The sequence below is a fragment of the Protopterus annectens genome, chromosome 7.part0 (genome assembly GCF_019279795.1).
Source record: "Protopterus annectens isolate FY-2018-M chromosome 7.part0, PAN1.0, whole genome shotgun sequence".
Lineage (NCBI taxonomy): Eukaryota > Metazoa > Chordata > Ceratodontiformes > Protopteridae > Protopterus > Protopterus annectens.
The window spans coordinates 694,573,438-694,598,307 of NC_056739.1; the positions used below are offsets into that span (position 1 = coordinate 694,573,438).

A 24,870-nucleotide genomic window follows, 5' to 3' on the forward strand; every position below is an offset into this window, starting at 1 on the left:
ACACTGCTATGAGTAACCTCAGGAGCAGCCATTTCTCCCCTATCTCACCCTGCATCTTTATCATATCTGATGTGACCTCATCTGAGCCTGCTGCTTTCCCTGACTTTGTTTTCCTTAGTGTTGATCTTGCTTCTTTTATTGTGGGCTCCTCCTCTCTCATTGCGGGCTGTCTGAGACAGGACAGCCTCTGTAGGGTTTTCTTCATTCAGAAGCTACTGAAAGTACTCCTTCCATCTGCCTTTGATGTCCTGTGGACTGGTGAGCAGGTTGTCTGACTATCTTCTTTATGTTTCTGTCTTTGCCTTGCAACCTGATATAGTTTCTTTATACTGGCATACTTTCAGAAGCTGGTAGAATGCCTCTGATGCCTTGTTCTTTGCTACTGCAAATCCTATCTTAGTTTCTTTGTTAGCCAACAATTATTTCTTCCTGGCTTGGTCTGTTTTTCATCTCCCATTTTTTTCTTGTACTCCTTTATTTTGATGACTTCCTGGACTTCTGCATTCCACCACCAGCTTTCTTTCTTTATTTTATTTCCATACCTGGCACAGCTACATTTCTCTTCTGTAGTCCTAATACATGCTGTTTTGATGCACTGCCATTATTTTCAACTCTACCTATTTCCTCTTCTTCTTGAGGTTCTAGAGCTCTGAGTAATTCCTTGAACTGTTATGCTTTATCTCCAGTCAACTTCCAGGTCTTCAGCCTGGTTTCTGTTGACCTTACAGATTTCTCTGTCTACTGCTCACAACTGATTATGGCAACCAGTGGATTGTGCTGTGGGCCATCTGTTTCAATGGAGATGACTTTGCAATCACTGATTCTTCCCCAGTGCCCTTTACTTACTAGGAGGAAGTCTACTTGAGTTGCATGTTAGCCACTCTCATATGTGATTTTGTGACTGTCTCACTTTCTGAACCATGTGCTGGCTACTATCAAGCCATTTGCCAGACAGAAGTCTAGAATGGCCTCTCCTTCTTTACTCCTGTTGCCCCACCCATGTGTACTCAGGCAGTCCTCATATCCTGTTCTGTCTGTCCAGATATGTGCATTCAAGTCACCCATTATCTACACCACTTCATGTTATCCTACTTTATCTAGTACGTCCTGCAGCTGCTGTCTGAATGCACTCTGTTCCTCAGTATCACAATCCTGCTGGTGGATTGGTTTTATGCCCAGCTTTCCCTCAACAGAGCTGTTCCAGGTAACCCAAACTGGGCAAATGGACACCAGCTGGTGGACACAAACTGGCCAGGAGGGGCACATGCACTCCTCCCACTGTTAGCATGGGTCTGTAGTGTAAGTTGGAGTAGGCCAGGTTCTTAACCCACCTAGCAGCAAATACCCATGCTCATTTTGGTGACATTAGTCAACATGATCAAATTATCTCGAGCCATATTTTACACCATTGATTGGCTAGCCCAGGCATGGTGCACAGTCTGTGATCCATGTACTACTATCAAGAGTATACTGCTCATCACAGTAGATGTCTCAAAATGGTTGGTTTATACAAGTCTTCCCTTACAGGACACCACGTAGAGTCTGTGCTGCTGCTCACAGTTCCATTCTTTGGTGAGTATGGGATGAAAACAGTTGCATGTTTTTTGGAGGTGGGAGGAATCCCACTGAGATACAGGGAGAGCATTGCCAGAGGTCAGGACTGAACATTGCATGTGGTGCATGGGAGGCAAATGCCTTATCCATTATGCCAACTGGTCTCACAGGGCAGCAGATATGCAAGCAGTTATATCAGTGTAGTAAAGTCCATATACAGAAGCACAAGAAGGAATCCACGGAGAGGTCACACTTCTTTGCACTAAGATCATAAGAACTAAAAATATTAACTCACAGAGTTCAACAAATGGAAAAAAAGAAGTGCACACAGGGGTTATGCTGCACATGCCTCAGGCAAAATACCAGAAAGTGGTGCATAACAATATAGACCCATACAATATTTGCAACTTTAATGATATGGAGTCAGTCATGTGCATGGAAGGGGAAGAAAGGTTAGTACAGGAAAGTAATAAACAAGAGAAATCAGCAAGCAAAGAGATGCAGAGATGGGCTACATTGTACAAGTGTGCAGGATGGGAGAGCCAAAGCAATACTTTCTATTGGGTGGGAGCTCCTTTTTCTTTATATGGAGAAAATAGAAGATGGGGAAGGGTGAAAGAAAAAAAAAGGATAAGAGAGGGATGCAGGGCTGTGACCAGACCCAGACAATTACTCACCAGTCCAAACATAATCTGATGTAGACATACTAGGATGGGGAGACATGGAATGTACATAGATAAGGCAAACAAACGGTAATGGTGTGGGCTGGGCAATGTACAGAGTATGGAGCATGGCACAAGAGGAAGGGGTCACATCAGGCTGGGGGTAGGGTGGGGTATGTGTTGCAGCATGCTGTCTACCACCTTTGCCCACATTGACATTGCGGTGATTCTTCACCAGATGATGGATGATGGTGGCTGGTGGTAGGGACCACATCATCCCCTAGTAGTCCAATGTTCAGGGCTGAACAGGTGAGCAAATCTACCAAATGGTCGAAAGGTTCTCGATCCAGGCCTGTATCTGTCTACTGCTCTGCACTGCATCCTGTACTTCTGCTGCATGAGCTGTCCACCATTGCAGCTCTTTGAATCTGCTTTTAAGGGGACAGGACCCCTTTCAGTGAGGCACTCCTAGCCTCATTACCTTTACTATTTAGATCTACAGCCTTGGTGGGTGCAGGTCAGTGTAGAGTAGCCTGTTAAGCTCATCCTGACCTGCAGGGAGGAGACCCAATGGGAAGTGTACTTTAAGTAAAAGTATCTTTCCAGTAGACTGAATATATTTAAAAAAAAGGTCAGCATCTGTCAGTAGAAGTAATCCTGTCTAGCTTCTAGACTCTTCTGCCTCCTGTGCAGGTAAAAATCTTTCATGCTGAAAGAGAAAGGAAAAATTAGTTAACTGTGACAGGTGTGATATAAGATGCTAGAACAATACACTGACAACCTATCTTCCACTATGCATGTTTCAGTAGCTGTGTCTCAAGCAGCATGCATGTGTCTTCCCATGTGCATATATAAATATAACTACAGAGGAATATAACCCTGGTACAAATGAACACACTCACACCAGATATGGTACAGGCACTATGACACAGGGCAGCATAGCCCCACCACATAACAGGACTCTGCAGGTATCCCAATAATTGTAGATGGCAATTTACAATATGGCCCACTAATACCTGCACATGTTGTTGCTCATACACCTGTGGTATACTGACAGAAAAGGAGAATAGTTTCCACATATACTTTAAAATAATTAAATAAAAAGGAAGTGAAACCCTCTTACATCACCATTTGAGTCATTGCTGCCTAACCACTGCCGCTCATGCATAGAGATTATCATGGTGATGGCATTACAGATCATTGCACTAATGACTGAACTATTTACCTGTCATAGTTATGCCTATAGCAGAGGGCAAGATCTCAGCCAAATCATACCTGACATCACCTTTGTAAAATGGACTAGCATACAGATCCAGCAGAAATTCCCTGAAGGATACACAAAATAGAAAAGCATTATCTTGCTCTTTGGTGGGCAGCTGCAGAGGTAGCCATTGCTGCATGAAAATCCTCAGAAATTGGCCACACATTCCCGAGAAGTAAAATGGTAGCTTGAATTATGCATGCATGTTATTTCTGAATAGCAGGTTGCACAGACTGAGATGTGTAGATGCTTGATGTGTGTACTCACTCAGGTCCCCTGTATGAGTGCATTACCATGACCTGTCAGAGCCAAGCCCATGTATCAAATTGCTCTTCACACTGCAGTCACATAGCAGCAACTAAAGTAATTAATTGATATTCTACCTGACTTTATCTATGCACACGCCATGAAAACAGGTATAAAACTGCATAGTTAGAAAATACAGTGCCTTACTTTCTGCTAACTCATTAAAATTTGGAAAGTTTGGAAAGTTGTTTTGGGGAAGGAGGCAGCAGTGTTCTAAAAGACTGATACTTTCAAATGTTAAAGTAGCATTGAGGAGATACATAGTGTACTGCAGGTATGTGGTAAGCTGTGCTTGTCTACCTTCCTAAGGATATGCAACTTTTTACAGGTACTCAGTTTACATATGCCTACCATTAAAAAATGTTTACCTGCATGTGCCATGTATATAAATATTATACTGGCAACAAAGTAGCCAACAATATCAGGACAGCCTGTCCCTATACATGCCTGTCAGTTCTTATGGAGGTGTTATGCCCTTCCTACAGTATATGCTGGTTTATGGTGTTAGCTGCAGTAATGTTATGCATATAATTGTGTAACTCTCCACCATATTATGTCTCATCAGTGATATTTCTGCATGTTCTCCAGCACTGGCACTCAGGATAACTGCTTTCTGACATACCTACAAATAGATCTGAACAAAGATGAAGAAGGGCCTTGCAGGAGGTCCATATGTGTCAATGTGTGTCAGGTGTACATGCAGTGTATGTTCTCCTCTGTCAGACTGACTATAGTACGACATTTCCCCGTAGCTGCATTGCCATCTATATTGTGATGTTCCTAGGTACCCCTGTATTTGTACCTGTACTTACCAGTCACAGCAGCAGGTAATCTATAGAATTACCTCTTGGGTGCACAGGTGTCTACATGTTCTGTAGTCTAGATAGGTGACAGAGGCAAGGCAATTTCAGCACTGAGCAAAATGGCATCCTGGCACAAGCACTAAAGACACATGGGCAGCACTTGCTGGGGAGAGGGGTTGCTGACCCACCTTTATGGGACCTGGTATTGCAGAGAGTTTTCCATGGCATCAGTGCTATGTATGGGCAGAATTACACACCATGGGAATACCATAAACATGTCACAGATGTGCTACAATATGACAATGGAAAGGCATGTTCCACAGTGTCTGAGAGGTAGGCCATGGGGTGTACTACCAGTGGGCAGCAGCCTAACAAAACCAGACTTTTTGGTATTTCTGCAAGAGATCTTTCCTAGGGGAGAGGATATTGGCATCAGGAAGAACAACCACTACACATCTCAGTCAATGTCACATCATTGTAGCAATGGTTACAGCAGAACAGCATCACAGCTGACATAGGCAATAAAATGTTAAAACCACGAACAAACTGATACTATTATAAAAACACAAAAATAGCAATGTATCAGCTTATCCCAAGAGAAATGAATTACCACAACTATGGTAATAAAATCACCACAAGCTTTATTCCACAAAAAAAAATAGGTTAGCCCTTTCATTTAAATGAATGTTAAACTTCTTCAGACACCATGCTTGAATTTATCTCATCTTAAATATAATTGCACAAATCCAATTAAATGTCGTCATTTCCACTATAAAATCTAGTTGATAATGACTTGTGATTTATAATTTAGGGTTGAATAAGGGACCATTTGAGTATTTACAGGGCTGTATTGCTTTAAATTGTATGCATTTTATTCATAGTGGAAATGACGTCATTTAACTGGATTTGTACAACTGTATTTAAGATGAGATAAATTCAAGCATGGTATCTGAAGAAGTTTAACATTAATTTAAACAAAAGCACTAACCTATTTTATTTGTGGAATAATATTTGTGGTGATTTTATAACCATAGTTGTGGTAATTTGTTTCTCTTGGGATAAGCAGATACGTTGTCATTTTTGTGTTTTTATAGGCAATAAAATGACCACACTATACATTGCCTATGTTTTGTCATATGTACATTAGCCATTCAGGCACACCAGGACAGAAGAGAGATAAGTTGGGATTGCATGGCACGTCTTGTATGGTCATCCTTAACATGCATGCTGCAGGGCAAATAGTGGTACCACAGGCACTTGTCTTCTTTCTGGTGTGTTTTTGCCATATATTCACAGGACAGACCTCTATTATGGCAGCACCTGCACAGACAGATGTTGATGAGATACAAATAATAGAGTCACAGTTAGAAAACATTGTAGTACTATATGCCTTCATCCCAGGTGGATATTCACCCACAGTACAGGGGGAAGATGTGGCCTCATCCATAACTAATCCTGATACAGTATAAGTATGTACCAATCCCAGTAGGGACACACTGTGGATGTGAGCACCTACAAGGATCTCCCTGTGGCTGGGGCAGCAGATGAGTACAGTGGTCTAATGCAGCCTTATCAACCCCAGTGTAGCCACTCAGGGTGCCTGCTGCCTTCATGTATCACAAGGTGAACCCTGAAATATGGGCAGCCCTTTTACCAAGCAGAAGATGTACTAGACTGCATCTGTAAGGATATCAACCAACACTGCCAGATGCTCTGTGAGGTCATGGGATCCAGGAACACCGTAATGACTGACAGTACTATCAGTACCAGGACAAGGTACGTACATGGGGTGGCACTGTAGGAGAGACATCAAAATGTGCCTAGTCCTCACTTTTATCAGACAGAGTACAAAAAGCTGCTACCCCTTCTTATGGACAAAGACAGCATCTAATCTCCAGACACAACATCAAAAATCTCAATTCAGGTCATTGTCCCTTTGTTGCATATCATCCCTGCTATGAGATTCCCAAGTCCTACTGCACCAGCCCAGAGGTGTGGCCCCAGGTCATGGTCAAGTAGTGGCATCACACACACATTGCAGCAGGAATTGTGACCCATGTCTCCACCTTCTTTGACATCTCCTCCCACCTAGTTTGTGCAAATAGCCACAAATTATATATCTCAAGCCACCTGTGCACATAAAGATTTGACCCACTCCACCCTTTCTCCTTCCCTCCTATGAGGTATATGAGGCAGTGTCTGATACACAGCATGACCCTTCCATGCACTGACCAACATAGCCTAATATTAACACTGCATACATCATGTCTGTTCTCTTTAATAATAGACTGTCACACTGTGTTCAGTAGAGACCATAGCTCTGGACAAGAAATTGCAGCTGTCTTTGGGGGGGTTATTCAGCTGTTATTTGCTCCTGTTCCACCACACTCTTGTTGGCCAATGGTGTTGAGTCACCTTCTATACTGCCTATGATCATGTTCAGTGTGACTCTATGTAAGATAAGGGCTCACATAAATATAGTTTTGTCAGAATAAAGCCTGCATAAATACAATATTCTTTGCATAGGCCTAGAAATGCACCCATTTTAAAGCAGGCCTATATCTTCATTTTATATTTCACATTTTACTTGCAGCTTTGGTAAATTGAATTTCAGTGAAGGATACAAATGAGCTCAATAAAATAGCCTTTAGGCCAAAGCACTGACAGGTATGACGTGCTAACAACAACATTTTGTTACAAAGACAGTTTGGCAGGCACCTGTAATAATATCTTATTTAGATGGTACAAGGCTTGGGAACCAAGGTTAGGTAGGTATGTAAAATTGAGTGGGAAGTTTACAAGGTTTTAGTATGAAGAGAGATAGTTTCATGACAGAAGTGAGTTCAGAAAGTCTTTTCAGAAGTTCATAGGAAAGAGCCAGTCTTCAGAAATGCAGAAGTCTGAGTATTCAGTTTGAGTCTTCAGCTACAAAGCTTCTGTTTGGTTCAAGTCAGCAGCACTGCCATTTCAGGTGGTTTTAGTAATATAAGACTTGTTTGGATCTTGGTGGATTACTTAACAATTCCCATTATATGACTATAGCTACCTCCACTGTATGCTGCTGTTTTTATGCACTCTTATTTGCTACATAATAAATCAACTTTATTAGACCTTCATTGAATCAAGACTTTTATTCTGAAAGGTACAAGAAGATTTCACACTTGTTCTATGCAGCTCCAGGCATTACCGCTAAAGACATCTTGTTCATTTCTAACACTCTACTAGTTTCATAGGATTGTCCTACTTGGTTACTCAACAGCCTATAATATATCATGAAACATGCTATAAACAACCCATAGGTTGTAGCAAGGCCATACAGGAGTGCCTTCCCGTACCTGTTAAGGCAAGGGATGTGGGTTTAAAGCAGGCAAAACCCATGCTCAATGATATTGGAGGTTTGTATGTGCATGGTGTTGTAGTAGAGTTCGACCACTCTCTGTGGGTTTCATACTGGCATCATTACTCTGGACTACAGTAGTTATCCAACATCAACTGCAGCACAGTACTGATATATACGGGTGGGGATAATAAATGTAATCACAGTATACAAGCAGCTGTATACATTAATGTTAGTCTCAGTTCCTGCACCTACAAGTTAGGTTGTCCTGTGGAATGTCACCATGCAGAAACTGGTGAATATTGATGATGTGTCTTATATCTGTGACTTATGAAAAAAGTCTAATTGTTTTGTCGGCATATTGGTTATGCTGCAATGTGCATCTCACACTACCTGGCAGTTCCAAGAATAGGAGCCTTTCCTGCTCACAAACATTTGTGACTAGGGACCAAATGGGACATTTATTGTTATGTGTGCACTCCGTGGCATCCAGTACTGCATAGAGATGGACAAGGTCATAGAAACAACTAATGGTACTGTCTCTCTCTTCAGTGCTGGGCTAGGCAATCATGTATGCTCATCCACATGTAAACTCATTATGTTGAAGAAGTTGTTCAGATTTCTACAGCCAGCGGCCTGAGAAATATCCAATATGTATCCTGCTGGTCTCTGAAGGATACCTATATCTAGAATAGAAAGAGATAAGCATACCTTGCTCTTCACAGATATGGTAAGACCATGTGAGTGACCTGAGGCCTGTACAGTGTCCTGATCTACTTAGAATCCGTCAATAATGTCCTGGTCTGTAAAGTTCTGAAATGTAACCCACAGCTTGGACCATTTCCTTTGGTGCCATATGCCACCTTGCATATACAGGTGGGAAGGGACAGCACTAATTGTTAATATATGCTGCTGTTGTTTTTCTATCAAAATGTTGAAACTGAAAACAGTTTTCAACAAAATTACCAACTTGTTTATCTGACTTCAGTAATAATGGAATACCAAAAATGTCAGAAATGGTAACAACGACAATCGACATTTGAACACAGGAACCTCCAATGCCAAAAGTCCGTGTTACTGTTGCACCTTTCATGGGGGGGCTGCACCCTCAACACCCCTTGCATATTATATAAGCCAACTCTGAGACTGCACTACAGTGAGGAAAAGGGAACATTTCCTGATCCACACTATACCACCATCTCAATTCAAAATGTCAATTTCATATTAGTGAAGGTGTACTCATTTTCACTAATATGAATTCATATATTTCAGTTCAACATTACGGGCTTTGGTAGAACACACATTCGACCAACCCATTTTTGTCGATCTGCATTTCCACATTTTGATTGTAACCTGTTGCTGTTGCATAACTGATATTGCTAATCTTACATTTTCTCTCCAACAACTGCTATATTTGTGACATGCATTGACTTTCTATAGCCCTATGCACATGGGTACCCAATTTCTCCTTCATACGACTGTGAATCATGAATAAGTTCACCATCTGCATCTTAACATGTTATAATAGTTTGAATTTCCTAGCCATTTTCATTGGCATATCATTATGCAGTCATTTACATATATCTTCTGCTTCAATGCACTATAGTGCAACATGGAACTAAGAATTACTATAAGCTTGTCCATGCACATTGGAAGGTATAGGGTTTGATTCTGACCTCTGGTTATTAGCTAGGCTTGTAATGATCTGCAGACAGATAGCCTAGTATTTACCTATGAACCTATGAATGTAACTTATCTTTGAATCCCAAACAATGACTTGTTTTAATAACCTACCTTTGGTACTGCAGGAAAACTGCTGTAATAGATTTTGTGTAAAAGTTAGCAACTGTACTGTCAAAGGCATAACTCTAAATATATCTTTTTTTTCCAGGTGTATGTTGACATATACTGATTATTCTTCAGCCTGGATTCTTCTTTTAAGATACACTTTCAGTCTATTCATAAGAAGGAAACACCATGAAATGCCAAATCTGCACTATTACTCTAGCAATGCATATTTTGCTTCAATCATTTGCCAGAGGCTGGATTTCAAGAAAGTGTTTTCTTTATGATGCAGTTTCCTCACAATACACTTATTACAAATTTCCATGTGGAAGAACGTTCCCGGAGAATTTTACCTTTGCTCTGTGTGATACAGTGGTCAGCTATGAAACTGAGTTCAAGGAAATTATATGCCAGTTAGATGGGTTATGCTCCTTTTTTGAGAATATTGAACCAGACACATTTATTCAGTTTTCTAACTTGAAGATTCTCTCCTTGTTTGGAGCATTTGATCATGGTGTTGTTTACAGTGGCGCATTTCAGAATCTAGAGAACCTATTGGAACTTCTGTTATCATTTCACGACTCACTCGCTTCTCATTTTACAATACAGAAAGGTGCATTCCAGGGACTTTCTAAGCTGAGGGTTTTAGAAATTAAAAACTACAATTTTTCTGCTGAGGGATATTATCCTTTCAAAGAGCTAAGTACATCATTGGAAAGCCTCAGCCTCAAAAATTCTGTTGTGATAGATATGTGTGACATTTTGCAAAGTATCCAACATATAGCTGCCCTAAAACACCTTAATCTAGATGACAACAAAATTCATACCCTACACAACTGCTGTCAAGCCCATCCATGTGGAACAACCAATGATCTATTGAATCTTTCTACTCTCTCTTTACGTGAGAATCCTCTACATAAAATTGAAGTAGGTTCTTTGTATTACATAAAGGACATCAGAGTGATAGATCTCAGTGGAACTGAACTCACTGTGCAGGATTTATTGATGTCTGGTATTCACAAAATAGAAAACATCTCATTTTCTGGAATGTCACATATAGGAAAGGATTTAATTGAAAGACTTTGCCAAACTGCTTACCATCTCCAAGTGAAAAATTTAATTCTAACACAAAATGATATTCTGGATTTGTCCAGTAAAGCCTTAAGCAAATGTCAGGCAGTTGAAACCCTGGATGTTAGCTATAATTTTATGAAGTACACAGAGGCAGGAATTTTGGCCTCATTAAAAATGTTAAAACAGTTTATTCTGTCAGTAAATAAACTAACAACTATTAACTTCTGCCCATTGAACCAAACAATTACAGTTTCAATAACCCATTTAGATCTTTCCTACAATTCTGTATTGGTTCTGAAATCAAATGGACTTGTATGCATGGACACATTACAGTATCTCAGTCTTGAAAATAACAAAATTAGCATAATAGAAAACTTAGCTTTCTCTGGGCTTAGAAGACTTAGTGAATTGAATTTGAAAGAAAACAGAATATCTGTACTAGAACAACATTATTTCACAGAGCTGAAAGATTTATATTCTGTAAACCTACTTGGGAATAATATTCATGAGATGTCTGAAGGGGTTTTCAAAGACCAAGCTTCATTACAAGAATTACACCTTGGCAATATAATGAAGCAGTTATCTTTGGATATTTCAGAATTACAAAGTCTCCAGACTTTACACCTGCAAGCAAATGATGAAATAACAATTTTAAGTTCAAAACCTCGCCATATCAGCTCCTTGCAAATTTTCAAAATGCATGGTCCTAGGTTCATTCTTGAAATTCCTTTACCAGCACTGAAGCAACTTCATGTTAAAGGAAATGATGACCTATTTACTTCTTCAGAATCAATTTGTTTCTTTATCCATCTTGAAACCCTTTATTTTCAAAGCAGTGGGACAAGAAAAGCTAGCTTAACTTTATCAAAATTATATAATCTAAAACATTTATACTTGAAAGACCTGTACTATACAACGGAATATAATTTAGCAGGCTTTGAACTTGTTTTTCAGAATCTCACTAAACTGGAAACTTTAGTGTTAGTCGGTTCTGGTTTTCCATATTTTACATTTCGCATGTTTAAGGATCTGACATCCCTAAAATCTTTGATCATTGAAGACCAGCGCATAGAAACTCTAGCTTTTGAAGTGTTCAGGAATTGTATTAATCTGAAGTTCCTTTTGTTCAATAATATCATTTTCCAGTGTACATGCAAAAATGCATGGATTGTTTTATGGGCTGCAGCTAAAAGGGATATGATACTAAATGTACAAGATGAAGTTTGTGCTATGGAATATCAGAAATCCAAATTTGTTTCCTTTCTAGACAAGACATGTGACATTTCTGTGCAGTTTGCTTTTTTTCTAGGAAGCACCATATTTGTCTTGTTGTTCATAATATTCACATTCCTGAGTAAGAAACTGGGCTGGCATATTGTTTATTTTGTTTATATTATCAGAGCCAGGCTTGCAAAACTAAAGGGTCAGAAACCTGGGAGAATCAAATATAAACATGATGTGTTTGTTTCTTACAGCAGTAAAGATGAATTCTGGGTCATCCATGAGCTTATTCCAAACTTGGAGCAGAAGGGACCACCTTTCCTCAAGGTGTGCCTCCATAACAGGGACTTTGAGGTAGGGAAGGACATTGTGGATAACATTGTGGACAGTATCTACAACAGCAGGAAAATAATCTGTGTGATCACCCATCATTACCTACGGAGTGAATGGTGCTCGCTGGAGATGAGAATGGCCACTTATAAGGTCCTAGCAGAAAGCCAAGACTTTCTCATTCTGGTGTTTTTGGAAAGAATCTCTCCCTATGAGATATCCGCTTATCACAGGTTGGCAAAGATGATCAAGAAGAAGACTTATGTGGAGTGGCCAGAGGTGAAGAAGGAGCAATTGCTGTTCTGGGAGAGGTTGAAAAACTCCATATAGAACTATCTAGATAAGGAACTTCAACACATTTTTTAAAATATTGCACACAATGATTACTCTGCTGAAACACACAAGCACATGCATTAGTGACACTGAAGGCTCATTTCTAGAAAGGACTCATGCACCTGGAACATATACCTGAAGGTGTATTGAGGGGAAACAATAGACCATTTCACTGACGGCTTCCATCTTTTTTTTTTTTTTTTTTTTGAGGGAGGCCATTATAGGAAGACCAACTGTGCTGGAGGGACTGGATGTGCTTATATTAGAGATGTGTAAAAACAACCAGCTAACCATTCTGTGATGCTGACTTATTAGGAGGCCCACTGCCTGTGCCTAAGAACATGCACATGATGTGTTAGTGAGAGAGTATTTTTTCACCTGGAGAACAGTTTGGAAAGATGATACATTTCCCAGACTGAGTAGCTGATAACATCTGGTGATCTCCTGCCACTGTTGAACACGGCTTTAATTAATCTCACCCAGGACCCTCTGAGCCAGGAATGCTTAAACCAAGACTGTTCTCCTGTCAGGTATCACAGTCTCTGTGGAAGTAACATTGGCTTTTTGTAGATGGACCTCTTGAATGTTTTGTCAGTTGTTCCCCAAACCAATTTAAGCCTATTTGATAGGAAATCACTGAAAACAACCTATGAACATCAATGGCAACAAAAATCAGTTTGTCATCATATTCTACTCTACTCATTTTGTGCAAAAATGCCAAGAATCCTTGCATATGTGGTCTATTTGATCCAACCCATCCTTTAAGTTAACATCTAAAAATGTAGTAATAAAAGATGACTTAGATTTGGCACCATCCACTACTGGACAAAAGGGAGGGTTGACAATATTAGAATGAATTCTTGGTACAACAAAAATACTGGCTACCACACGTTTTGGATTAACCATAAAACGGAACTCACTCTCTGAAATTTGGCCCTGCATTAAAATGTCCTCTAATGTACAATCAATTTTTAAATATGCTACATTTATTTAATTTAATGAAACTTCAGTGTACATATCAGACAACAGATGTTGATTCATATTGGCCAAATAATCAGACTGCTCCATAACCACTTTATCTGGTTTCATAATACATATTTCAGAGTCTTTACTCACTTCATTCAATAACTGTTTTTCACTTCTGTTCATATTAACAAATTTACATGAACATTCATTCCATGGGATTCACCAATGTTATTTGTCCATGCAGGAGCAGTGTAGCCACTCCTGCATGGAATATGGCCACAGAGAGATCCAGAAACATGCCATTTTGACGTGCACAAGCGAGCCAACACATTTCCTGCACGGAAACCTGTACAGCATGCTAATTACCTCATTTGCTGATGAAAATCATGCAAATGAGGTGAATTAGTGATCCAGGAAGCAGGCAGGTAATCATGCAGGAACAGTGTAAGGTGCAGAAATGTATTCAGCTACAAGCCGAATACATTTCTGCAAAAATGAAAATGGAGCCATGACAGCTCCAATAAAAGCATGCACCCTGATCTGTAGGCATGCCAATGGCCAAATATATGGGCATTGGCATGGAAAACCTCTTAATTTTTCTAAAAATAAAAGCTTATTTTATTGTGGACAATCTTGGCCATTGAAGCATAGGGCAGCGCTGTGCAAATGAGACCATGGGGGAAAAAAAGTGAAAAGTCAATTTTAAGGGAAACCTGCATTTTGCCATTATACTATATGGCAAGCAGAATAAAAACAATGGCAGAGAACAGTGGTTGCTAAGGGGAAAGGCTCTTGTGTAGTGCAGTAACTACAGACTAAGGCAGTGGGGTATGTTAATGAGGGGACTTATACTGAATCACAAAATTCTTTTAAGTGTCACACTGCACCTAACAGTGTAGGGGCTCTAACACCATCATGTAGGCAGGAGGAGCAACTAACATGAAAAGGGAGTGTGTCATGCTTGCTGTTAGCACATTGGAGCTCCTTTGCCTGGGTCTGCACTTAGCTAAGCACAGGGGCTTAAACAGGAAGGATATAGGGAAAAAAAAGGAAATAGCAGAACAAGGGAAATGCAGTACAAATCAGCAATATGGGATTCTAAAACTCACAGTGGGCCACTGAAAGCACTCAATAATACAGTTGGCAGGTGGCTGCATATCTGAAATTGGGAGGAGATGTAAAAAAATAAATAAATAAAGGGCAACAGCACAATAAAGGAGAAATGAAGTAGAAATCACTAATATGGGACTCTTGCAACTCACAATGGGCCATGGAAAGCACACAATAATACAGCTGCCAGGTGGCTGCATAGCTAAAAATGGGAGGAGATGTAAGTAAAAAATAATTAAAAAGGGGTAACAGCAGAATAAAGGCAATCATGCACAAAGTACCACTGATGTCTCTAACACTCACAGTGGCCAAATCAAAGCCATGAGTAATATAGGTGGCAACTGGAATGTACCATAGTCAGCCAATCATACAGGTAGCATCTGCAGCGCAACAGTATAAAGTATGGAAACACGTTACATTCAGTTTTTTTCCACAAACTCTGCAGCATTGGTGTATACATGTGGGGGAATTTTAACTGGAAAAATGTTAAGGGCTGCCATTGCTTTGATCCATCAGTATGTACTATAGGCTGTCAGCAGAGAGGAGGATAATGCTGCCAACTGCCACAAACCAAGGAGGAGGAGAAGAGTGTTCAGACCCAGGATAACCTACCAGGGGCTACATGATCTGGAGCTAGTAGAGCACTAGAGGGTGAACAGAGACATACCTCAGCAAATCACCGAGCTGTGCCAGCCTCAACTCAGAGCTAGAACTAACGGAAGGGAACCCATCCCAGTGGATACCAAGGTATGTGTAGCCTTAAGAATACTAGCTACAGGTACTTTCCAAAGACGTACTGGGGACATCATGGGGGTCTCACAGGCATCTGCATCCAGGGTACTCCACCACTTCCTGGATGCCATGCTACCACATGCTGGTGAGCACATTTAGTTCCCAAAACCCGTGAGGAGAGGACCAGCAATATGCATCTCTTCCACAATGTAGCAGAATACCCGGAGATACTGGGTGCCATAGACTGCATGCACATCCACATCAAAGCACCACCCGGTGAACAGAATAGGGTCTACATAAACCACAAGGGCTTCCACTCCATCAGTTGCCAGATCATGTGCAATGCCCAGGGCATTATCATGAATGTGTGTGCTGGCAGCCCTGGAAGCTATTATGACTCCCACATCTGGCATTCGTCACAGCTGTACCAGGCATTTGGCAGTGGGAGCATCCCATATGGCCATCTGCTGGGGGATGCTGGCTACGCACTGGAGGCTTGGATGATGACACCCATCAGAAATGCACACACACACCCACACAAGAACGCCATAATGAGGCACACGCACAAACCGGGATCATTATAGAGTGTGTGTTTGGGATGCTCAATTCACAGTTCCACTGCCTTGACATATCTGGTTGAGCCTTGCAGTACTTTCCAGTCACATGTGCACACATGTTCATAGTATGTGCCATGCTACACAATATGATCCTGCAGAAACAGCTGCCAGCAGGAACAGCATGGGGAAGGGCCACATAGCCCACCACCATTGCCAAGGTCCCTACAGGCACAGAGGTACTCACAGGAGGAAGCCCCTGAGCCTGCTCCTATAGGCAGAAGGAGGCATGCCCAGCATGCTCACACTTTGGCAAAGAGGCAATGCATAATACACATACTGACACTATAAGGATGCCAGGGACTGACACCTCTCTCTGTCTCGCACACACAGTAAAATGGATGACACACACATCACATTACCTGTAACTTACCATGTATAGGCAGTGTACTGTGTGCATCCAACATAGGCGGCCCTCAAGCACCATCCTCACAACTGCTGCAAGCACAAGGTAAGTCAGTCTTCTTAACAATAAATGAATGGAATAGTATGTACTGCTAGCATATCTATGGTAATGCTGCATGCATGCAAGGGAATGTGGTGGCCTACTGGGATAGCAGCACACAACTGACAGCTATGTGGGACACCAGGAAATGTAAGGCCAAAACTGGCCTCCACACACACTATGCAGTAGTACCCAAGGTGGTAAATCCCACTGCAGTATATGTGTGGGGACAACTAACTGGGGAGTCATAGATCACAGGCATGGATATCAGGGTGGGGGCCCCATAACTACCCCTCACACCCACACAGCAAGTCAGCTGTAGGAAACCACAGAGAAATGTCTGTTAAAGGCATACAAATGGCGGCAATGTCAAATTAACCCCCTACAGACTCACACTGTGATAGCACAGTAGGACCCACAGTTGGAGTAAGGCTATGAAGGGTAAGAAGTCTGAAACTCAAATGTATGCCAGTACAATCTGACCTGTACTCTTTACTGATATGTCTCCAGTCCCCAAGACAGGGCACAATAGTATGGTAAATGGAACCAAAGTGTAAAGCAAATATTGGCATAGTCTGTGCAAATGTGTACAGTTGACAGGTGTGCTCCTCTCCATATACCCACACAAATGCAGTAATATATATTTTTGCATGGAAATAGCAGCATAGCACACATTGGCAGGGCTGTACCAATACACATGAAAACATGTTGTCTGTCCACAATATGCAGGGGTCAATTAGCTATGTGTATGTTTGGTTAATACTGTCTGGATCTGGCCAGCATGTTCTCCTGGCAGTCATCTTGTACTGCCCTAGGTACAGTGCTGCCTTTGACAGGGCCATGTGCAGATAACTGCAGTACCAACTGTTATTCATGTCAGTGACACCCACTGCTCTGCCACTTACATACCTGGAAGTTACAGCGCTATGTGGAATATATTACACATATTACTAACATCTTGAAGGATGTGTAGCAGAGGTGCCAAGACTTTTGTGAATATAAGTGCTTTGTGGTACCATTGCCAGTGGTCATTCTCAATAATCCCTTTTCTTATGTTTGCTTTTACAAATAATGGATATGCCTGCACAGTTGAATGCACTCTGTACCCACACCCATAATTCCCAACCTCTGACAGCATGATGTCTGGACATGGGCAGAAATAAAAGTGGGACAAGGGCACAATGATAGGCATGTGTTGTAAATATCACCCTTACATACTGAGAAAGTTGGTAGGGTGGTGAGTTTGCAGTATCAGGAATTGTCTGAAGGTTATGTATTCTGAAACAGTAATGTTTGTATTATATTGTAACATCACACTTTAATTATATAACTAACTTGCCATAAAAAATACAACTTTACATAGAAAGGCTAAAACATCTAGCCAAACATCTGGACAACCTGCCAAAAAATGTACAGGTCAGAGGTATGCACACACAAGGATATAACATTTCAGGTTAGAAAGAGATCACACAAGCAGGAGATCTCTAGCCATTATATCACCAGGTTGCTGGACTGTTTACACAGCTGTGTGTCATTACTACACTGGCTGTAGCAACACCTCACAAATGGTTTTGTTGGGCAAGAATTGACATAGCTGTGTCTATGCATCATACAACTAGTATTCCTCTGGTAAAGCACTGTGATGATCTGAGGATGCCTGGTGCTAGGTAATGACACAATACATTGCAGTTTCAGACTACAGATATGTCAGAAAATATCTGCTAAACAAAACAAGTATCCTGAGGAAAGTCCTGTGTACTCCTGAGAGGTATTGCTGTAGCACACAAAACCCTGGACTGGAGTACACCTATCTCTGGAATGGAGTCCCACCCTAACTATAGAAGGTCACACCAGGCATGCTCCTACACTTAGAGATCACAGGGCATGTTGGAACCCACATCAGAATATATGACAGTATTGTGTATACATGCCCGTGCATACAGGCAGCTATGTACATCTCAACTGTCCCCCCCCCCACACACACACACATCAGACAGGATTACCCTCAGCTAGCTGTAGGTGGCCCATATGTGATATATCTGCATCTGTTGAGTGAGATACACACACATGTATATGGGGAACAGATAACAACACATGTCAAGCATACACACACATAGATGTGGGGAACTGAGAGAAAGACAGTGATACAGAGAGAAACACAAGGGGACACAGACAGACAGAGTGAGTCACACACATGGATACCCTGAATGGCATACAGTGATGTCCTGCTGTGGACTGTGGCATACCAGTTGTAAACAGTTACACATGCCATCATAAAAGGTGAGCCCCATTATGTAACAGTACTGAGGTTGAGTTTATAATATCACATCACCTGCATGTGTGTGTGTGTGTGTGTGTGTGTGTGTGTGTGTGTGTGTGTGTGTGTGTGTGTGTGTGTGTGTGTGTGTGTGTATGTGTGTGTGTCTCCATAGGTCCAAGTATTAAGAAACTCTTCCCACTATGTACCATTGGACACTGATCACCCCTATAAGCTCTGTAGCGCATGCGCATGTGTGTGTGTGTGTGTGTGTGTGTGTGTGTGTGTGTGTGTGTGTGTGTGTGTGTGTGTGTGTGTGTGTGTAACAATTTTAGGCCATTTCCACCCACAACACTTCCCAATGCCCCACTGTATCAGTCCTGCTGATGTCATTTCCCTTATTGGCATCCTTGGCCATTTGTCAGCCCAGTAAGCTCCATATTGTGTGGGATAACTGTGTAACACTATAGTACAAATCACTAGCTAGACAGGGGTTCTGATCTCAGATCTCACAAATGAGTGTGTGTGCATGTTTGTAAGAAGACGTATTTTGATAAGTCTCCCACGCACTGCCTACTTCATCACTCCTGCTGATATTATTCCCCTTATCAGCACCTTTGTCCAGCTGTCAGACCAGTAAGCTCTGTAGTGCATGCGATAACTGTGTAACACTATAGTATAAATAACTCGCTAGACACGGGTTCTACTCTCAGAACTGGCAAATGTGTGTGTGGGTGTATAAATGTGTATGTTTGTAGGAAGAAGGATCTCTTATAACACCTGCAGTGTTCAGTGGGCTCCCATCGATGTTGTACTTAGTGGGAACTATGATTTTACCAAAGGGGCTGATGATGCATTTTGTGGTGTTACGCTTCAGGCCATGGTTTCCACACCAGTCAGTGGTCTCAGTGAGGCCTTTCTGTAGGATGTCTGCATCACATGTGAGTTAATGATGGCCCCAAGCTTGCAATTGTCTGTGAACTTGGTCAGCCAGAGTTCCTTTGTGTTGGCCTGGACTCCCGAGAAGTAGATGCTGAACAGGAGAGTACCCAGGACTGATCCCTGTGGGACTCCACTTGTGACTGGCTGGCAGTCTGACTTGGAGCTCGCTACTTTCACACTATATGTTCTATCTGTGAGCCAATTTGCAACCCTCCTAGTGATATAGGGGTTGATGCCTAGTTTGATGGGTTCATCCATAATTCCTGACTGAGGTATGGTATCAAGAGCCTTGGCCAGATTGATGTAGGCTGTATGCAGTGCCTTACTCTCGTACACAGCCCTGGTGACTGACTCAAAGAAGTCAACTAGGTTGAGTAGGCATGATCTCTCTTTCACAAAGCCAAACTGATTATGGTCCAGAGTTAGGAGATTACCTATATGCTTGTCGATCAGGTCCCTGATGATGCGCTCTTTAGCTGTACATATCAGACTCATCAGGCTAATGGACCGATAATTCCCAGGGTCTGTAGTTGCCACACTTTTATGGAGAGATGACTGTAACAATGTGCCATTTGGGGGGACAAAGCCTGAGGTGAGGCTGTGACTAAATAGAGCACACAGATGTTCATTTAGAACCCATCCAGGGATAATTTAGGGTCCCATGGAAGCTGTATTATTGCCTGTGGACAATGCAGGTGTAACCTGGGTGGCAGTAATCTTGGGTGCCTGGCATTCATCTGGCATTCTGATTGTTCCCCTAGGGAGGGAGAGAGGGGTAAAGTTGGAACTGAATATGTTAGCAAGAATGTTGGCAATATCTGTTGGCTCAGCATAGGTGATAGCATTGTGCAGTAACTCAGAGCACTTCTGGGTGTTGGCGTGGAGGTTATTGATATAACTATCAAAGGATTTGTGATTGTTGTCAGTGTCTGATGCAATTCTGCCATTATAGGTGGCTTTAGATGATTTCATGAGGGATCTCAAGCTGTTGTTGAGGATAATAAGGAAGTTTTACCACTCTTGGGACTCCACCTTTTTCTGCAACCATTTCTTCCTTCTGTTGTACAGGTTATTAATTGCAGTGGACCACCAGATTGGCCTCTAGTGTTTGGAGGAGAATGTTATGGTTCTGTTGGGTATGGCTAGTTCCATGCATTGATGTACATGTTTGTACAGTGCATTTATGTATGATTCGGCACTAATAAAGGTATTTTCCATTGGCATAGGTGCTGTGAAATTAACCACCTCTGTTCTTATGAGTCCAAAGTCAGCTTTAGAAAAGTTTTTCAAGATGGATACCTTTGCGGGGGGTGTGGGGTGAGATGTGGATTTTCATGGTGATTACTCTATGTTGGATTTGACCAGGTAGTGATTGAGTACTGTTGTCAAGCAACAGTCCAGTATGTTAGTAATCAACACAGGTCAAGGATGTTGCCTCCTCTACTGGGTGTCAGAATGAGCTGGTCCATGGCATTGGAATTGATGAATTCCAGGAAGCATTGGGTCAGTATATTGGTGCTTGAGTATCTTTCCCAGTTGATGGAGGGGTAGTTAAACTCTCTTAGTATGAGAGTGTTGGGTTGGACCTCAATAGATTCCAGGGTGTTGAAGAATGTGGACTGAGAGTCTAGGAGCATGGATGTGGACCTATAGCAGGCCATGACCTGGATTGCACTATTACCCATGTCAGTTGTACCTGAAGTATCTCAGATGCATTATGCTGGGATACTACTATGGATGTGTACATATCTGTTATTAATATGGAGACACCACTTCCTTTGGAGCTGTGCTCCATGTTTTGGTGCATGTTTTGGTGCTGACAGGTGTGGAGTGAGTTACAGGCTGGTAATGCAGGGGCACTGTCTGCTACTGTAAACCAGGTCTCCATTACAGCACAAATGTCAGTGTTCTCCATTTTGATGAGTGCTTTGAGTGGCTGCATCTTGAGATGTAGATGTCTAGTGCTAAGCAGCATGACCCTCGGATTGCATATATGTATAGCTGTTACAGTGGTAATTTGATTTGCAACACTGCCTAAAAAGGCACTATAGGGGTGGCAAGACACTTTGCCAGTACCTGGAAACCCAGGGGTGACAGATGCAGACTATCTCTGGCAAGCGATCACAGTCTGTCAATTATGTCATCTCAAGCAGAGAGATACTGGATCCCATGAGAGTGACACCAGACACTTAAGCCAATTGTTGAAGTCAATCATTTGTTGTTTGTACTATGGTATTATTCTAAGTGACAGACGTATACTGCTCAGGGCTACCGTCATACCTGCCTGGCCTACATAATCTGAGAGCTCCACAATGTCTCTCTTCATATAGTCCATTGAGGTGCATCCCAGGTCATTCACACACAAATGGACAATGACAGAGTGATATTTTTAGTTGTGGAGTGACCTGACTGGGTGTGTTATGTGTTGGATTCCGCCACCTGATAGACAGCTGACTGTTACCTCCTTCATTTTCAACCTAGTGAGTCAGACATCTGTGTGTCTCACTATTGTCACCTATGATTACTGTATCAGACAAGGTGGTTAGCCTTTGGGGCTTAGGTGGAGGGGCACACTGTGTAGGTGAGATATGTGTCCTGTAGTTTGTGCTGTGTTGTGGTGGTCAAGTGAATGTTTGCATTGGTAGTCTCCTCTGTTTGGGTAAATGTCTGTTGAGTGCTTCTGTGAAGCTGGGTGTGTGGTTATTGTTTGTATGTCAGAGCTGTGATAGTGGGTGTTCTGGAGGGGTATGTGTTCCATGTGGTATGTTGCAGGTGTTGGCCCTTCTCCTTTTGACCAGCAAGCCCAGTCTTTGCTGGAGAGTGCATATCTTCCAATTTGGTGATACAGGGGGTATCTCTCACAAGTCTTAGTGTTGGGAGTTTAGAGGAGATGGTTGTCTGTGTACATGAGGCAGTTGCAATAGTGCCTCAGAATACCCAAGTGCACCAGGCTAATGGGAAAAAGCACAGAAAGCTGCGCTTTAATCATGCCAGGAGGGGGTGGTCATAACTAAGTACTGGAACTAATTCCATGAGGAATGACTACTGCTGATGGCTGTCAGGTGTGCTAGAATAATTGATAAAAAAAACTGTTGAAGTGCAAAGCTATTAGGCTATTTGAAGTGCTGGAGAGAAGGAACTAACAAGATCTAAGGGTAAACTGAAGGCAGACTTTCTGGCACCGGTAACAGTTTACCTCAGCTGTGCAGTTATCAGCACCTTTGGCTAGTTGTCAGCCCAGTAAGCTCTGTAGCATGTGCAATAATTGTCTAACACTGTACTACAGATAACTTGATAGGCAGGGGTTCTATTATCAGTACTGGCAAGTGTGTTTGTGTGAGAATCATATACTGTGCGGGTTATACCATTTTGAGTTGTGTACCACCCTATAAACTTCCTGTCATCCTACTTTACTAGGCCTGCTGATGTCATTCACCTTAGAAGTACATTGGGATGAAGTGAAATCATATAAGCTCCATTGTGCATCTGATAACTGTGTAACACAGTAGTAGAAGTAACTACATAGGTGAGGGTTCTAATCTCAATACTGGCAACTGTTTTTGTATGTGTGTGTGTGTGTGGGTGTGTGTGTGTGTGTGTGAGTGTGTGTGCGTGTGTGCGTGTGTGCGTGTGTGTGTGTGTGTGTGTGTGTGTGTGTGTGTGTGTGCATGAATCTTTGGGTGAAGATTATATCCTGTTTGGCTGATACCATTTTGATTTGTGTACCATCCACACCTGTTTACCACCTCCCAACAGCATTACTTTGTATAGTGTGGTAATGGCATCTGCCTCAGATGCAGCATGTTAAACCATTGTGCGGGCCATACCAGTCCACTGTACAGATGTCTATGGAATATCCAGATGTTTGCAACCTATATGTGGTTTGTGTCTCTTAACGATGCCCATGTATGTGATATTATTGCCAAATTGGCCACAGTGAGTGTACTGACAAACATGCCACCATCAGGTATCATACCTGGCTAAAACATCATGCTGATACAACTTCTGCTACACTATCACTTTTCCAGGCTTCCAGGAGTAATGCATGACTCTGCATCCTATTTCTGTTGAGTTATCTCACCATCCCATGAAGGCATTTACAACATTACGTGTTGTAAGATGTAGTGTGTTATATCCCATGCATATAATCTTTGTGGGGCATGTCATGTGTCTGTAGTAGTGCAGTACATGAAGGTGGAAATGTAGGTTTACTAATCTGTCTATTGCCAACTGTGTTTATGTTACTGTGTGCACATCCTCTGTGTCAGTCTTTGCTGTGTGTATGCAAAGGATATACCATTTTGTCTCCCTGTTCCACATGGTGAACTCAGGCATACCACAAGCCTGTCATACACAGTATCATGCATGCCCTCATCAACTTCGTCAGGGTTGAGTGTATGGGAAAGAAATGGCATGGCCAACAGGTGTTGACAGGCTAATCTGTTGCAGTTAAAGTAATGAGTACACTTGTGAGGGACCTGCTGACAGTACTGCAGTAACCTGTTCTGTACATATGAGCCTGTGGTACCACACAACACTGAGCTGACATGTCTGAAGGCTACCTGTCTGTGACAAGGGGTATGTATGCAAGGTCACACTGTCTGACAACAGTGACCCTCACACACTGTTGCATGCATGCACACCTGGTACATGTACATATAAAGCTGTATCTTGCCTATGACATGGTCAGTGTATTCCCACTCTGCCATACTCCCTCTTGGGAATGTCTGCAGGGCCACAGCCTGCAGACACACAGACACCTGGAACACAAACAGAATACAGCATGTCAGACTACATTCACTCAGTGGTACTAACATCAATAATGCATCCTGGCTAATAAGGTACATACACTTGTATGTGTACCTATAACAAATGCAAGCAGAGAGCACCTTACATAGTATTACATAACTACACTGCACTATATTCACCCTGTGCATCAGACCCATATTAACATGTCCCTGCATCAATGGTATGTATGACAGGGATGTGGCACATGTATCATCATATGCATAGTGTGTGGTGTGGGTTTGCATTAAGGCCTAGGCTGGGCCATACAGTTGACATCATATGTGTGTGTGTTTAGAGGGGTATCCAATAGATGGGCTGTGCAGAGGTGCTGTGTGTGTCTGGAGGTAACC

At 42.0% G+C, this 24,870-nt stretch overlaps 1 protein-coding gene across 1 annotated transcript; it reads left to right on the forward strand.

The window, feature by feature from the left end:
* Positions 1–9,933: 9,933 nt before the first annotated feature.
* LOC122806076 (toll-like receptor 13) lies at positions 9,934–12,663 on the forward strand. Its single transcript, XM_044076314.1, has one exon. The coding sequence runs from the start codon at positions 9,934–9,936 to the stop codon at positions 12,661–12,663; it is 2,730 nt and encodes a 909-aa protein (XP_043932249.1).
* Positions 12,664–24,870: the final 12,207 nt, after the last annotated feature.

Excerpts from the sequence above, each read along its gene's own strand:
- LOC122806076 (XM_044076314.1), top strand. The coding sequence starts at position 9,934 with ATGCATATTTTGCTTCAATCATTTGCCAGAGGCTGGATTTCAAGAAAG.